The 15,879-nt window shown below is 40.9% G+C and overlaps 1 protein-coding gene across 5 annotated transcripts in view; it reads right to left on the bottom strand.

Moving 5' to 3' along the window:
• The window catches only part of TANC2 (tetratricopeptide repeat, ankyrin repeat and coiled-coil containing 2), a 329,189-nt gene that overhangs the window by 10,318 nt on the left and 302,992 nt on the right, over positions 1 to 15,879 (bottom strand). For 2 of the 5 annotated variants that reach the window (XM_053655899.1, XM_053655905.1), the window contains 6 exons: positions 13,725 to 13,818; positions 7,410 to 7,543; positions 6,146 to 6,269; positions 2,294 to 2,469; positions 1,872 to 2,004; positions 388 to 479 (listed from right to left, as the gene is read on the bottom strand). In XM_053655899.1, coding sequence (XP_053511874.1) covers positions 388 to 479; positions 1,872 to 2,004; positions 2,294 to 2,469; positions 6,146 to 6,269; positions 7,410 to 7,543; positions 13,725 to 13,818 — 753 coding nt within the window. Of the gene's footprint in view, positions 1 to 387; positions 480 to 1,285; positions 1,316 to 1,871; positions 2,005 to 2,293; positions 2,470 to 6,145; positions 6,270 to 7,409; positions 7,544 to 13,691; positions 13,819 to 15,879 lie in introns of all 5 variants that reach the window. The other 3 variants (XM_053655895.1, XM_053655904.1, XM_053655892.1) reach the window with 3 other exon arrangements.

Genomic DNA, 15,879 nt, shown 5'->3' with positions numbered 1-15,879 from the left:
AGTTTAAAGTCTATGTATAGATTAAATAGGAAAGATAGGACCAGTGACTCTTCCATGGACTGGAAATATCTATGGTGCACCATTTTAGTTTTACTTGTCCCATGGATTTTCAGGTCCCACTTATCAGATGCCATGTGGAATCTACATAACTAGTAGTGGTTAACACCAGGTCTGCAGGTTGATCAGCTACAGGCACGTGCAGGCTATTCTTGCTCTCATATTGGGAAGGCAAAACCCCAGGATCCTCAACCTATGAGCCCGTCGCCGAAGGCTGGCACGCTCCCTTTTTCTCTAGAGCCAAAGATGCGAACTATCAAGACTCCAGTAGGTTCCATATGCAGAAAACAGTGGCTGTTGGGAAGAAACTTCGTTCCTCCCTCCCCTCACCTTATAAAACATGTCCCCCTCTTCCATCAGCTTGCTCAACAGGATGATCATGATGTCTGGTTTGGAGGTGGCCATCGCCCATGTGGCTGGACCTGTAGTGTACAGGATGCATGATGGGTAAAAAACTCATACAATGTAAGGGTGGTAGGAAGCTAGGTGAAAAAACATCCTGGGGAAATTTCTGCTGAGAGAACAACTTGTTCCACAACGATTTCCTCATCGTTTAGACCTGGGAGTATCTCAGTGACTCCCCTGCCAAGAAGCTGCACTGGACTTGGATTCACCTTAAAATAAGAATATTTGAACTGAGTTTGCACCACAGGAGGGCAGCAAAGCCTGCACCTTGCATTAATACTTGGGCAGGCAATGGCTAAGTAGGGAGTTATTTTAAATAAGAAAATTGGGAGAAAGGGTTTACCTTAAATGTCACCATACAATTTTAAATATCCAAAAAGAGTAATTTATTTTAGAATCTGGGACTCAAAGTCCCCAGGTGTTTAGTCTGTTAATATTTAAATATGTACTTGCAGGGGAAACCATTCAGGCTCTGAAGGCTCCCTTCATTTGTCAGCATTGAATAGGACCCCCTGGATTGACTGGGAACCGGGAGCACAGTCCCAGTGTCAAACAGACGTGAAACAAGCCCCCAGAGAGAAAGAAAAGGTTAAATCGATTAGTTTACAGATGCCTGAATTATTTACCAACTAAGCTTTTCAGGGTTAGTTATGAAAAGTTCAAGTTATTCTCTACAACAGTCATTAAAAAAAATCTTCTTTTAAGGTGAAGTAAATTAAAAGATTAGAGGTGAGGGGGACTCATGCAGGCTAAATCAAAGAGGAGAAGGCAAAGCTGACCAAGCCATCAGACCACGCCTGATGCTGACAGCGGTGAAATATACCTCGTGGGCGACTCGGTAACGTCTGACAACCTTCAAAGAAAGGAGAAAACAAAAAGTTGTAGGAGAGGAAAAAAAATATGGATGAAGGTGAAAAAAAAAAAAAAAAAAGAAGGAAAAAGCAGCAGTGAGAGGCAGGCAGCAAAAAAGCCAGCATATAAGCCAACCCTTGTCTACAGGTCTGTGGGAGGGCAGCGAGTGGGACAGCAGCAGCAGGGCCTTGAGAGTCTGCAGCACGCACAGCAAGGGAAAGCAAAGGCTCAGGGCCGTGCAGGGATCCGGGATGCTCACGGGGTGGGGCGAGTACAGAGGCATGGGCACTAAGGTGTGCTTAGGGTCAGAGCAGCCTTCTGGCTAAGGCTACTAGGGGCGTGGCATATAACCATGTTATTTGTAGACACAGGGTAGTGTAGACCATGGCTCAGATGGCTTTCTCTGGGACAAGAGCCTTCCTGTTCACTTAGACAGTAACTGGGCCAGGGCAGAGGGGAAACTATATACACTCACACCAAACACCCAGGGCAGCCAGACCGCCGGGCCAGTCTGGCCCCTGGGCACAGATGGCCAGCACCTTCTTCCTTTCTCCTACCTATCTTGGCTCCTTTCTTCAGAAGAGTAACAACGACAGAAGTGTTCCGGCACCCCACTGCCCTATCCAATGGGCGCATTCCACTGTAGTCGACGTGCTCGATCATGGCCCCATGATCCACCAGGAACTGGACCTAGCGTGTGGATCAAGCAGAGCAGTTAACACCAGGACAATGGCTCAGTGCTGCTGCCTGCCCTTTATTCACCTGCTGGTCTGAACCAGGCTGGTCAGCCATGGTATTTTAGGTTATACCCATACTCTTGGTCTTTAACAGTGTTTTGAATATTTATGTCCTCTATGAAGTATAGATCCAAGAACTTTGTATTAGGAATCATCATACACAGCCCTCAACCCCAGGAAACATTAGGGATGGAGAACCTTCCCTCTCCTTATGACCCAGAGGCTTGTTTAAAGGTACTCACCACCTCAGCATCACCATAGAAAGCTGCCAGATCCAGTGGGGTGCGGCCATTCTTGTCAGCATGGTCTGTGGCAGCTCCATTATCCACCAGAGAACGTACTACAGAGAGATGACCCTTCAAACAAGCCCAGCTGAGGGCTGTCAATCCTTCTTTGTCCATCAGAGCAATGGAGGCACCTGTAAGAGCAAGTATAATGCAGGGCTGAGGAAACACGAACATTCATAGCAGAAGGGAAAGCTGGTACTTAAGGTGAACATTCTACTGAAGCACAGCTTTTGTTTTGGGTATGGGAGTTACCTTTCAATAAAGACTGTTAAAAAATGGATCCTACAAGCTGTCAGTAGACAAGAGTCCAGCTGTGTTACTGGGTTTTCCAGGTCCTCCACAGTCTGTCCCCAGTCATACTCTGTCCTTCCGTGTCATTAGTCCCGTGGCAGAATGCTGTATGTTGGTGAAAGGGACGAGCTCACTGCCTCTAGCATCTCCCAGAAACATTCCTGAGCACCCCACTTCTGAGAACCCCCATTCCTGAGCACCTTCCGGTCCTGTTGCTGGCAGGTGTGGAACACTTTTTCTTTCCCCATGACTTGCCTCACTTCTACCCATTTCCTAGGAATCATCTCAAATCTGTGTCCTAGACGCTTCTCACCACTCACTGTTACCTCTCCTTGAATCTGCTTAACATGTCGCCTTATTTTGTTATTTTTATAATATATCCTACCTGCATGTAATAAATTCTCAATGAATGTCTTCTGAACTCAGTGAAAGCCTTTTATTTATAATGGGATAAACTCCTTGAGAGATTCTCATAAAACAGGAGTTCAACACATGTTTATCACTGATGAGAGAATGTGGGGAAATGGACTCATAGAAAGAGACTGAGCCCAGGCCACAGGGGCAATTCAAAGTTTAACTAAACTAGTCAGCCTTCAATAACCTCATGCCTTCTCTCTCTTTTAACCCCTTTTATATTCTGCATCTACCTTCAAAATGTCTATTTTCATCTGTAAAGATCAAGCTCACTTGACACATTGTTTTGTAATTAAAATTCAATATACATTTGGTTCTCGGCCTACACTGTAAGCTCTTGGATGGCAAAAAGCCTATTATTTCCTTGCTAGTCCTGAAGGGTGCCTAAGATAATTCCTTTCACACAGTTGGCATGTCACACTTACTAAATTAGAGATCAGCTTACTGCACACAAAACACTTTCCAGGCTGCCTCCTAAGCAGGACAGGATTCAGATGTCAGATCAAGCTTAGGACCTGCCACAGGCAGCTCAGGGTCTACTAGGTATTTATCTGGCCTATCACCTTTGTTTCCCTGGAGGTCAGATAACCAGACTCTGAGGCTTCCCACAGCAGGATGAAGGGCTGGAAGACACCAAACCTCTCATGCTGAGAGCCGTTTATGTACTGGGTTATCTTTTCATAATGGTACATTCTGCAATTAAAACAACCCCTCTAACATGGAATGACTTTGACTATGGGACGGAATCCAAGCGATCTTCTCAGACACAATATCTATAAATTCCCTGGAGAGAGTTCACCAGTGGTGAAAAAAACCAGGATAAGAAGGTTTTGGATGTATATTACAGATAACTGATTTTTCCAAATACGAGAAAAGTTGAAATTTAAGAAATTAAAAGGAGATACATAAGATATAAACCTGTATGTCGAATTTACTTGCAAAATCCAATTTGTAATCTTTCTCCTCTCTTTTTCCCCTTCTTCTACTTAATGGAATCACAGGTCTCCCAAACATCCATCTTCAAACTTTGGAGTTATCTTCAACGCATCCTCCTTATTTCCTACATGCAATCAATCTTTATATCCAAAATCGTTTTTGCACTTGACCCTTCTGTTCTATTCTAACAGCTACTGCGCCTAGATTAGGGCCTCGTTACCTCTCATCTATTCTACTACAATGGCTTGGTAATGGATCCGCTGGGCCACTATAACTCTTTCATCAAATCTACTACTTACACTACTGGCTAAGTGATACTTTTTTCAAAAGCACAACTTTAGCATCAATTCCCTTTTAAAAATCTTAAAATCCCCCCCCCCCCCCCACCATTGCCTTTAGAATTAAGTCCAGACTCTTTTAATCTGTTCCTTTTCAATTTCTTTGCACATATGTTTTCCACTGTATTTCCCAAGAGCCCTGGTGAACGTTCCTGGACAACTTGCGTATTTCCCCCCACCTGTTGTGTGCTGCTCCTCCTCCTCCGCCTTTCAATTGCATTGCTCCCTCTCCCTAAACACAGAACATTCTTCCTATTTAAATCTTAAACTCTGTCCCGTTCTAACTCAAATACCTTTATCAGAGCACTTGGGATTCTCCACTTTTTAAGGTAGTTTGTATCTTTGCTTCATCCCTTCCTTGCCAGATTACATATAGACCCTTTGAGGGCACAGATTATAGTATATTAATTTTTAAAAATTACAGTTCCTAGCTCAGTATTCTACAAATAATATAGGTTAAACAAAATGTTCATATAACTTGTTGATTTAGTAAAAAGCTTCTCATTGAAGTGTGAAAAATGAAACAGTACAAAGACCAGAATCTCTGCAGTGGTTAAGGGAGAAGAACTTGCTAGAATCTGTGCCGGATGAGCTTCTGCTGGAATGTGGCAGACACTGTGCAGCCACCTAAAGGTCATCAGTGGCTGAGGAGATCCTGCCTTTTCTAGGAGACTTGGGCTTTTCTGGGACATTTGTTTGGTCCTGCCACATCTTATCCTGGGAATGTAGGTGCACCCCTCCTTCACCCCCAAACCCCTTCTAGCAGAAGTGAGGAGAGATCACAAAACCAGACTTCTCTGGTAACGCACACTGGGGAAACAAGAACCGCTCTGCGCACTGGAAGAGCAGTTCTCTGGTTCTGATCCCACTTTGTGAGCTGAGGCTGTGGATACAAATCTTCTTTGAAAGACACAGTTCAACATCCAGTAAGTATCTGATGGAGTTGTGGTTTTGAAACCTTAGAAGAAACCTCTTCTTCCTAACTCAACTACCCTCAGCAGCTCTGACCTGGACATGGTTCTTCAGGAGGCTGGTTTCCTTGAAGTGTGTATGTTTATGAATAGATGTTTTAGGTCCAGTTTACTAACAGGAAAGGCTAAGTAGAGTGGAATCATTAAGGCCAATCCCAATAACACTACCTCCTGCTTCATACAAATGCTCAAATTCCACTAGGAACTGCAGAGTCATCAGTGATCCCAGCTTTTCTTCTGCAGAGGTCCCCCACCACTCACCACTGCTTTGCACAGGTAAATGAGGTCACAGCAATCAAAAGGACCCTGAAATGTTTTGATGGTGGTGTGTATCCTTTAACTTATTTCCCATTCACCAGGAATATGTGAATGTTGGCAAACATCAAAAGGAATGTATGACAACAGGTAGATAATAATATCCTCAGTCCTCAAATAGGGTCCCATTTTCAGCAATTGTCTTAGCTTCCATTTGCCTCCTTGGGTTCAGGAAAAATACTAATGGTGCAGGATTACAAAATAATTGATAAAATTAAAATCAAAATACAATCCCTGGCAGATGAACATTTATTATGTGTACATTAAAAATTCAAAGTTTGGGGATTACTGATTTAAAGAGTTCTGACTATGTTAATTTGATTAGAATACTAAAGATCCCTCAAGCTTTAAGGAAATAGAGAATGTCAAGAGTTAGAAGGGTCCCACTGTACAAAAGGGGAGAGGAGACAGACTTTCATTTTTTAACCAACTGGGTTAGTAACACCTGTTTTTAACATTTTCTGGAACCCATCACCGGAAATCACGATTTCCTTATGTTGTTACGGGCACCGACCATCCGGCTCTGGCATCCCAGGACTGACCTTGCGCAAGCAGAAAATCCACGGTCCCCAGGTGGCCTTCGGAAGCAGCCATCATCAGGGGAGTCCGGCCCTGCTTGTCTGCCATGTTGACATCAGCTCCATGTGTGAGCAAAAGGTCAACAATCTGCAAGGGCAGAGAAACAGGAACCATCAGAAAAGCTGCTGAGCAGACGCAGGCATGTCGGCTCTGACGCTGTGTGAAGTCCCACTGCTGGACAGGGCGGTCACCTCTACACGTAACTTTATACTGCAAGAGGCCCCGCGAGCTTCTGCCAGTCTTAGTACCATGTGATTTGATCTCTGACTCTCTCAGGGATAGCTAAAAGAGAAGAGCTCACCTCTGCATGTTTGACTCAGCCACTAAGTAAAAAATAATTTAAGATAACAGTGGCTGAGATGTAGACTAAGCAATCCATAACTTAAGCTCCAGCACAAGTTGCTAACTATGTCAGCGCTATTTTTTTGACCTCTGAAAGTTGTAAAGCTGCCTGCAGTGAATATTTATTACTGAACTGAATCCAATAGAGTGTCTCTAATAATTCTTAAAAAAATTAAAAAAAGATTTTATTTATTTTTAGAGAGAGGAAAGGGAGGGAGGAAGAGGGGGAGTGAAACATCAATGTGTGGTTGTCTCTTGTGCGCCCCCTACTGGGGACATGGCCTGCAACCCAGGCATGTGCCTTCACTGGGAATTGAACCAGCGATGCTTTCGTTCACAGGCCTGTGCTCAATCTGATGAGCTACACCAGACAGGTCTAATAACTCTTTAGCACTGTCTGGCTGATAGAGCTTTTTTTTCTACTTAAATACTTTGAAGGAATATTAACAATATGCTTTCTTTTCCATCCTAAATGTATAAATTAGCATTTTTCCAGAGCCAAACATTGTGGGAAAGAGCGCATAACTAGAATTTATATACATCACACTTTGTTTTAGCAAGTCTCAGACACCTGAGGGTCAGCAGGGATCTGCTGAGATATGAACCTTCCTGAGAGCCCGCGGATACTGTGAAGTGTTCTCTGGAAAGGGGTAACTCTATGACCAGGCCAAAAGTAGCTAGTCCTTCTATTCAATCTAGAAATGATAATTTCAAATGTTAACTTTTGAAATAGTTTCAACCAGCATATTAATAACAAATACCGAAGTCCTTAAATCCAATGTCTGCTGGGTAACTCAAACTTTGTAACTTTTTTCTCTATGCATCAGAAATTCCATCCCGAAACTCACCCTTGCCCGTGGGACTGGACGTAGCTGCCCTGCTTACCTGCCAGTGGCCCTGGCGAACAGTGCTGAATAGAGGCACTGCCCCTCGGCGGTTTGGCTGGGCCACTGCTGCCCCTTGTTCCAAGAGCAGACGACACACCTCCAGTTTGCCCCTTCCGGCTGCAGCTGTCAGGGCTAAGGGCAGAGAACACAGACTGAAAACAGGTGGCTCTTGCTGTCTCCAATCGTCTGTGTTAAACATGGAAGTATACCTGTGTTTCATTAACGTGACTGCTACTTTACCTCTAAGAATAATGTTTTTAGCTATTTTTGTCATGAAAAAAATTTTAAAGGAAAAATAATCAAGAAAACTATATTTAAATTGGCTTATGTACAATATATTAAGACAATTATAACAAATTTACTGAAAAATCACCTGTGATCAAACACAGTTTTATTTTTTCCCAACCTGAGTGTCTTCTTTGCTCTGACCTACCTCTTTTTTGGTACCCCTTCCTTGCTACAACCCTTCTACTGGTCCGCGGGTGGCTGGAATGCAGAGAAGAGAGGCTCTGCAGAGTAAGGGCCTTTTTTAGAGTTATACCTAGGAGCAACCCCTGGGCCACCTCTATTCCTGGGCCCTTAGACCCCAAAATACCAAAGCCAGAAAGTGTAGTCCACAGGCCTTAGACCAGTTTTCATTAGCTGAGACAGATGTTTCTAGTATATCTGAAACCATTTCTACATGAGGGCCAGAACTATTCAAGGGGATAGTTATCAAGATGAGAGGATCTGACAGAGGCTCTTTTTATTTATTTGTTTGTTTGTTTGCTTATTTATTTATGAGAGAAGGGGGAGGGAGAGAGAGAGAGAGAAACATCGATTTTGTTTTCTCACTTGTTTATACATTCATTGGTTGCTTCTGGGATGTGTCCTGACTGGGTATCAAACCCACAACCTGGACATACTGGGACAACACTCTAGCCAACTGAGCTACCCGGCCGGCCAGGGCTACAAAGGCTCTTTCTTGTGAATATAAAATGATGGAGTCACAGATAAAAAATAGCTACATGGAGTATAAGGGACACAGCAGGAAGAAACTTAAACGTTCTTCTTCCTGCGCTGTTGGCCATAGTTTACATGCTTTTCGATACAGTAGAGATTCTCTGAGTGACTATTTCATCCTCTGAGTATTATTTTAATAGTAGCAAGAAGAATTTAGAGATATACTTTTTACTAAGTCCATATTTAAACAAACATATTTTGTCTCATTTTTCGAGGGGATCACAAATGCATAAGGTTAGTGTTTAAAATGGTACACACTGTTACAAAGAAAGAGGATAGAGAACCTTTCTCTGATTTGACTTGGAAAATGGATGCAGTGGTCAGCAGGTTCTTTCTTTATTGTGGGTATCTACTCCAGTGACAAATCAAAAAAAGATAATATTGGCAGGTACAGAGAGTATTTCACTTTGTAAATGTTGGTATCTAAAGAGGGAAGCAATTGAAATTCAAATCAAATGATCACTTGTAATCTTTTTCTTTTAAGTGCAAATTATGACATTTTGTCTTTGACCTTGGCCAAATTTATCCACAACTGATTCATATGCAAAACCAAAATAACATGTAATTTCCACTAAGATAAACCTTCAAGTAACCTTTTCTTTCCTCAGTGGTAAAAAGGGCTTATGAAGGAAAATGCGACAATTTTAGAAGATATATTCACTTAAACTAGATGTTTCTATGCCTTGTCTTTTGTGTATCTTGTTTTATTTTAGAAGCCCTAACAGTATTTCTGTCCCGTTCTCCGCAGAAGGGAAGACGCTTGGTCCTCTCTGGGTGAGGGTCATTTCCAAGCCCAAAATGGATGAGTACAGGTATTGATGGGTCTGATTATTTACTTGACAAAAAGTTTTGTCTCTTATGCCTCAAATCAAAATCAAAGCGATCTTTCCTCTTTCTCACATTTGTATTTCCAATAGTTCAGAAAAAAAACAAAAAACAAACTTTAGTTCTTGTGTCAGAACACAAGAGCAGTTTCAGAACTTGACTGGAAATCATCACACTGTACACGATAAACCTACACAATGTGGTATGTCTATTATATCTCGGTAGAGCTGGGGCAAAAAAGAACGTGACTGAGTTGGATACTTGTGAGGAACCACAGAATCCCCTGGCTGGCATTACATAAAACAAATGACTGGGAAAATTTCTAACTCTCATGTTCAGATCCCATTTAAAGTAGCTACTAGATGACAGGGTTGCATCAAACTTCCCTTTTAATGTGCATGGAGCTGGAGCAAATACATTCTTCTTCACAAAGTGTGGAGAAAATATGGACAGTATTTCAGAATCAGGCCTTTCAGTGATGACACCAGTTCACAGAACACAGCTGAAGTGCACCAGTACCCATCTTGAAAGCTAAACTTACATGGTCTACTCTGACCTGGAGTTACTCTGGCTGGACCATTTCTACCCACTGGATAACATATTTAAATGGGAGGAACTGTTCCATTTGGCCTTTTTCTTTGTTGTATCTTCTCTGTTACTTAGGTTATGATGTAATTTGGCCAGAATCTCAAAACTGATAGCTGGACATGGTCACTAACACAGTGGGCTGATTTTTGTCTCAGAACAAGACAGCCATTTAAAATGGGATCTGTGCTTTTCAAAATCCAAGAGCAAGGAGTTGCTTTGGCTGGATTTTATAGAAGCCTTATCGAAACTTTTTTTGGGGAAAAAAGAGATTAAAGTAAAGCCAGTTCTGTAAAACAACAAACTGATTCTTAGAGCAAACACAGCAGTATGGAGCCAAATCTCTTCCTGAGAGACCAGTAACAAAATTTGTTCCCTAACTTGTCAGCATCTGATGAGATTATCTGACATAAATGGTCCTTTTTACAAACTCTAAGGAGTTAGAAGAGGCAGACAGGATGCAGCTCACAGCTGGGGAAACAGCCAAAGTCGGCTTGGATGGGATGCTGACACTAAGTAGAAGTCAGAGAAGCAAATGGTTCGTTTGTTTCTATTTTCAACCTAGAAAGAGTGCAGCAGACAGGTCATGTAAGACCAACAGGACCGAAGTGCTTGACAGACACAAAACTGATCACTGCTATCTATAACAACATTAATTAAACATTTGTTGAGCTGTTTGTCAGACACTGTCACTGCTCTTAAGGAATGCATGGTTGAGAAGAGTAACAAATAAAAAAATACATTATTATACAGTGTGATATGTACAACAGAAGTAAGTCCATGGAGGTGCAGAGGAAGACGTGTCTGAGAAGGCCTCTAGGAAGAGATGACAACCTGAGATAGATGCTGGAAGAGAAACAGACTTCTAGGCATTCAAGGGCAAGGAAGAGGCATGTTAAGTACAGAGAGAGCATTGTATAAAGGCAATAAGGTGGGAAATTGCAGGTTTATTATTATTGGAGTAATTGGAGAAGATAGGCAATAGATGAGGCTAGAGATCATGACTATTCTTTTTATGCTACATTAAATAACTTAATGCTACAGGTGGTTATTGAAAGGGCATAAGCAGGAAAGGGACATGAAGAGATTGTGGCTCACAAAGATCACTTTACCTGAAGCCTGGGAGATGAACCACAAAAGGGTGAGGCTACAGACAAGAAGACCAGTTAAAGATGTTGCTGCAATAATTTAGGAAAGAGATGATGAGGGTATGAATTAAGGGTATCTTGTTTATTTTGTGAACTCACTTCTTTTGGGCAATGGGATGGCTCAGGAGCTCACTCCAGAGTTGCTAGAAGGTTTTAATGCTGGTCTTAGTCTATGCCCAAAAGACAAAGGAAAGCAGGGAGTGGTGAACAGTCTTGCCATCTTAATTGCTTTTCTTTTGTGCTGTTCCATAAAAAGTCTGTGAAAAGCTTGTGGGATGAGAAGGGGTCAGCCAGATGGTGAAAGCTGAAAGTAGGCAGATGCCATATGGAAGGATAAGAGCCTGCAAAAGGGGGATAAAGGCAACCTGGATATTCTAGTGATCTGCTTTTAGAAAATCCGGTATGTAAAAATTACATCTCAGTTAATATTCCATGATATGCTAAGATAAAGTTCATTGATTCTAAGATGCACTTTTCCCCCTTCACTTTTTAACATCTCCGAAAAGGGAATGGATCTTAACAATTGACATGATAATAAAGAATTGTGTCAGTTTAATAGGCAGATTATTTTTTTTGTCGTGGCACATAACATAATAATTATATAGTTTCTCATAGTGGTGTCTTAGATTCAGTACAGTAAGTGGTACAGATTGTCAGAGATGGCATATTTTCTTTCGATGAAAATTACATTGTCTAGGCCAGGGTTGCAGATATGAGATACCAACCAGCTGGCTGGAGGTCATATTATTCCCTATAGAAGGGAAACATATATAAGACTTTGCCTTTGGAAGAAATATCACACTTCAATGGATCATTATAAATTTGAAATGATTATGTGCTGTAAGTTAGAAACGAGCATGTATACTTAGTAAGGCCAACACTATAGACAGAGGAGCAACTCACAGTCTATTCACTAGTGGTGAATTGCTGGAACTTTTTTATATAGCAAAGACATTAATTCTCTCAAATTTTCCTGAGGTCAAATAACTTTTTATAGATCTATAAGTTATATTACAAATGCATTTCATTCTATTCAATATTTAAATAGCATTTTATGTTTATAGTACTGAAATGATTGCAAATGATTTATGTTTTATAATGCTGAAATATTGAATTAAATATAACACAATTCTAAGTAAATTGATAGGAAGCTTTGACTTTTTATAATCTTGAGATATGATGAATGTGTAAGACAATGTAACAAACTTTATTGTATACTTTAAAGTATGAAATGTTTTAAAAGTCCCGACACCATGAAGTTTTATCCCAATAAACAATTTATAGTGATAAAAATAAGTCTTCTACTTAGTTCACACCCTTCTTGAACATTTTTTAGTAATTCTTTTCAGTACAGCACTAGAATGTGTTTGATAGTATGACCATCGGTCTTGTCATTTCTAACCATCACCATCATTGGACCACTACCTTTTTTGTGCTCCCCGGAAGTTGTGTGTACATGGCCTGATAAAAGTAGTCTGTTGAGAGGCATGGCGATGCTGTGCTGGGGAAGGCTTCGCTGGCAGGAGCAGTAAACCAGCTCTTCCCTTCTACAGCTCTAGGTCACAGTATGCTTACTCCAGAACTGCTGATGTCCTGGCCAGTCCGTTCCTCTCAGTCTGCCCTCTGGCTTCCCTTGGGGCGGGATCCCAGAGACAGCAGCTGTTTCCAGCTGTGCATTTTCCTTTAATCTGTCACAGACTCTTAAGTTGCAGCTGCCTGGCATCTGCTCCCTCTGGTCTTACAGAGGGAGGAATTGTTTGAGGAACAAATTCCTGGGCTTTGGACCATTATATATGATGTTAAGCCATGAAACCTATGTAAGATTTTTGCCATGGATGGAAACGTCACAATTCAGTAGGTAATTATAAGTTTTAAATGAATTCAAGTCTTTTCTTATTTTTAATAACACTTCGACACTAAGCAAAACACACAGCCTTCTTGTTTGCTAGATTCTCTCCCTAAATTGGACATTTCAATGTTGGTCTCCTCCTCCTGGCAAATATGACACATATCTGCGGTGACTCTACAGTCTTCACTGCCCTGGTTTCATAAAAACACACAGAAGGTTACTAATGTTTTTCCAGATGTTCCAGTTCAGACTTGGAGGAACGACAATAATAATTTCCTGCAAAGGTCACAAGGGAGAGGCTTCTGCTTGTGTAGCGATACAGAAATCGCTTTGCTATGGACTGAGAGATGGCACAGGGCTACACTTTACAGGGTGGCACCTTCAACTTGCACCCAGATGCAACTTGGCTTGTATTGTGTCAGATACCACTCTGCCATGGCAACACTCTCTAAGCCACGGGCATAGATAAAAATGTAACCTCCTGGTGTACAACTATAGGTGAAGAGAATGATTTTGATGGGAAGACTATTTATTCCTAACTGCTACAAGGATCACATAAAAAAAGGAAGGGCCACAACTATTTTCTGTTCTGGTTTGGCACATTGTAAGGAAACTTTCAGTCTTTTAAAAATATTTGAAAACAAGAGTGGGGGGAAGTTTTTTTTTTTTTTTTTTTGAAAGAATACTCTGGTGCCAATGGTATGGAGAATCCAAAGGGCAAGAGGACTGAAAGAGGAAAACTACTTGACTTTCCACTTTGGCTGAACTGGTCTCAAATACAAAAGCCACCCAAGAGGTGCCTATGGTCTGCCGGAGACAAAAATCGGGGTGGGAAACGCGGAGAGTATCTCTGCACAAACACAACACGTACGCGAGAGAAGAGAGGGATGTCCATGACAAGTACCTGTCTCTCCCCAGAGACTGTCGAAGCTGTTGATCTGTGCTCGCTCCACTTCCTCTTCATCTTTTTCTGGAAGATCAAGTAGGTAGGAGACAATCTGAAACAAGAAGTTGTGTCAGCTCAAACTTCAGGTGGAAAACTATGCTACTGATAATAGCCTGTGAGGTTTGGAAGCCAGTTGGGTGCTGCAGGTGTTATGAGATCTCTTGTACACAAAAGTAACAGAACTGCCTGTTCTAGCAAAGAGATCCAAAGCTGCCACAATGAGCATTTGTTTCTATCAGGTACGGTTTGCATGCTTCTCCTGAACATAACTCACATAGCACATGATTTTTAAAAACTACATACTCCTCATATTTAAGTTAAAGAAGCAATCCCTCATCCTCCCAATAAAAATATCAATAAATCAACAAAGAGAAGACCAATCAATAAACAAAAAGCAAAATAAATTTGGACAAAATTTAGGGCCTATATTTCTTCAGAGCAGAGTGATTGTTTTTTTAAGTACCAGGACAGTTTGGGGGACAGTGAAGGGAGAATGGTCACTAACAATAAAGGAAAGTGACAGCTCTGTTTTCAAGAATTTGACTGTAGACAGAATTTTTAAAAAAGCGCCTCTCAGAAATGATACGAATTCCAATTTTACTTAATATTCCCTTGGTGACATACGAGGTCAGTTGACAGTGTAGCTGCATTACTGAAGCAACTCATGAAGTGGTGAGCTGACTTCTACTAGTCTGAGAAAAATGACCATTAAATTCTCGGGAATTTTTCAGGACCACCGTTTAACAAAGATGTTAATTAAAATTTTAATTATATTGAAAACAAAAGTTAAAAATAAAATCATAATTTCCTGATTATTTAACTACAGTTTATAATTATCTATGCTCTTGAGATTATTTCTTTATGTCTACAGGATGGAAATATTACACAAGGGCGTGCTATTGTGTGTCTCCTCCCAACTCTGTGCAGTGATGTCACGCTGTAGCTGGAAATCGGCCTCGGTGGGAGTATTTGCACCCTGGAAACTGGCAAGCATTACAAATCAGGATTTGATTTATGCTGAAGCTAAAAGAACTTCCAGTTCAATAAGTATAATTTACACCATGGTGAGAAGTAGTTTAACAGTAGATCACATATCAGATTTAGTGACAATAAGATTACTGGGAAAAGAGTTAGTAAATTGGGATACAAACTCCATTTATCAAATCATTGTTGCAACCACAGGTTAGCTATGATACAAATTTAGAAAACATTAACATAAGCATTCAATTAAGAGTATTGTAGGGCCCTGGCTGGTGTAGCTCAGTGGATTGATCACGGGCCTGCGAATCAGATGATCGCGGTTTGATTCCCAGTTAGGGCACATGCCTGGGTTTCAGGCCAGTTCCCAGCAGGGGACGCACAAGAGGCAACCACACACTGATATTTCTCTCCCTCTCTCCTTCTCTTCCCCTCTAAAGATAAATAAATAAAATCTTAAAAAAAGAGTACATAATTACTATAAAAAAGAGTATTGTATATTTCATTATTATTTGTAAACTGTGTGATATATGTTCTTTATATCAGTGAAATTTATAATAAATTGAAGTACAGTCATGCGTTAGTTAATGATGGGGATGTGTTCTGAGAAATGTGTTATTGGGTGATTTTGTCTTTGCCTGAACATCACAGGGTTCACTGAACACAAACCTACTACACACCTAGGCTATACGGAATAGCCTATTACTCCAAGGTGAGAAACCTACACAGCACATTACTGTACAGAATACTATAGGCAACTGTAATAAAATGTTAGGTGTTTGTGTATCTAAACACTGGAAAGGTACAGTAAAGATAAAACATGGTACACCTGTATAGGCACTTACCATAATGGAGCTTGCAGGACTCAAAGTTGCCCTGGGTGAGTCAGTGAGTGGGTGGTGAGTGTGTGTGAAGGCTTGGACATCACTACTGTGGACTGAGTAATCACTGTACATTTAATGCTACACTAAATTAAAAATAATATTTTTCTTTCTTCAATAACAAATTAACCTTAGCGTAACATTTTAACTTTATAATTTTAAAATAACTTTTGACTTGTATTTTCAACATTGTAACTGTACAAAAAATTTCCTTTATGTCCTTATTTGATAAACTTTTTTCTATTTTTAAAACA

This window comes from Artibeus jamaicensis, unplaced genomic scaffold, assembly GCF_021234435.1.
Source record: "Artibeus jamaicensis isolate MK-2021 breed Jamaican fruit bat unplaced genomic scaffold, CSHL_Jam_final contig_1998, whole genome shotgun sequence".
NCBI lineage: Eukaryota > Metazoa > Chordata > Mammalia > Chiroptera > Phyllostomidae > Artibeus > Artibeus jamaicensis.
This window is presented reverse-complemented; position numbering and strand designations above follow the sequence as displayed.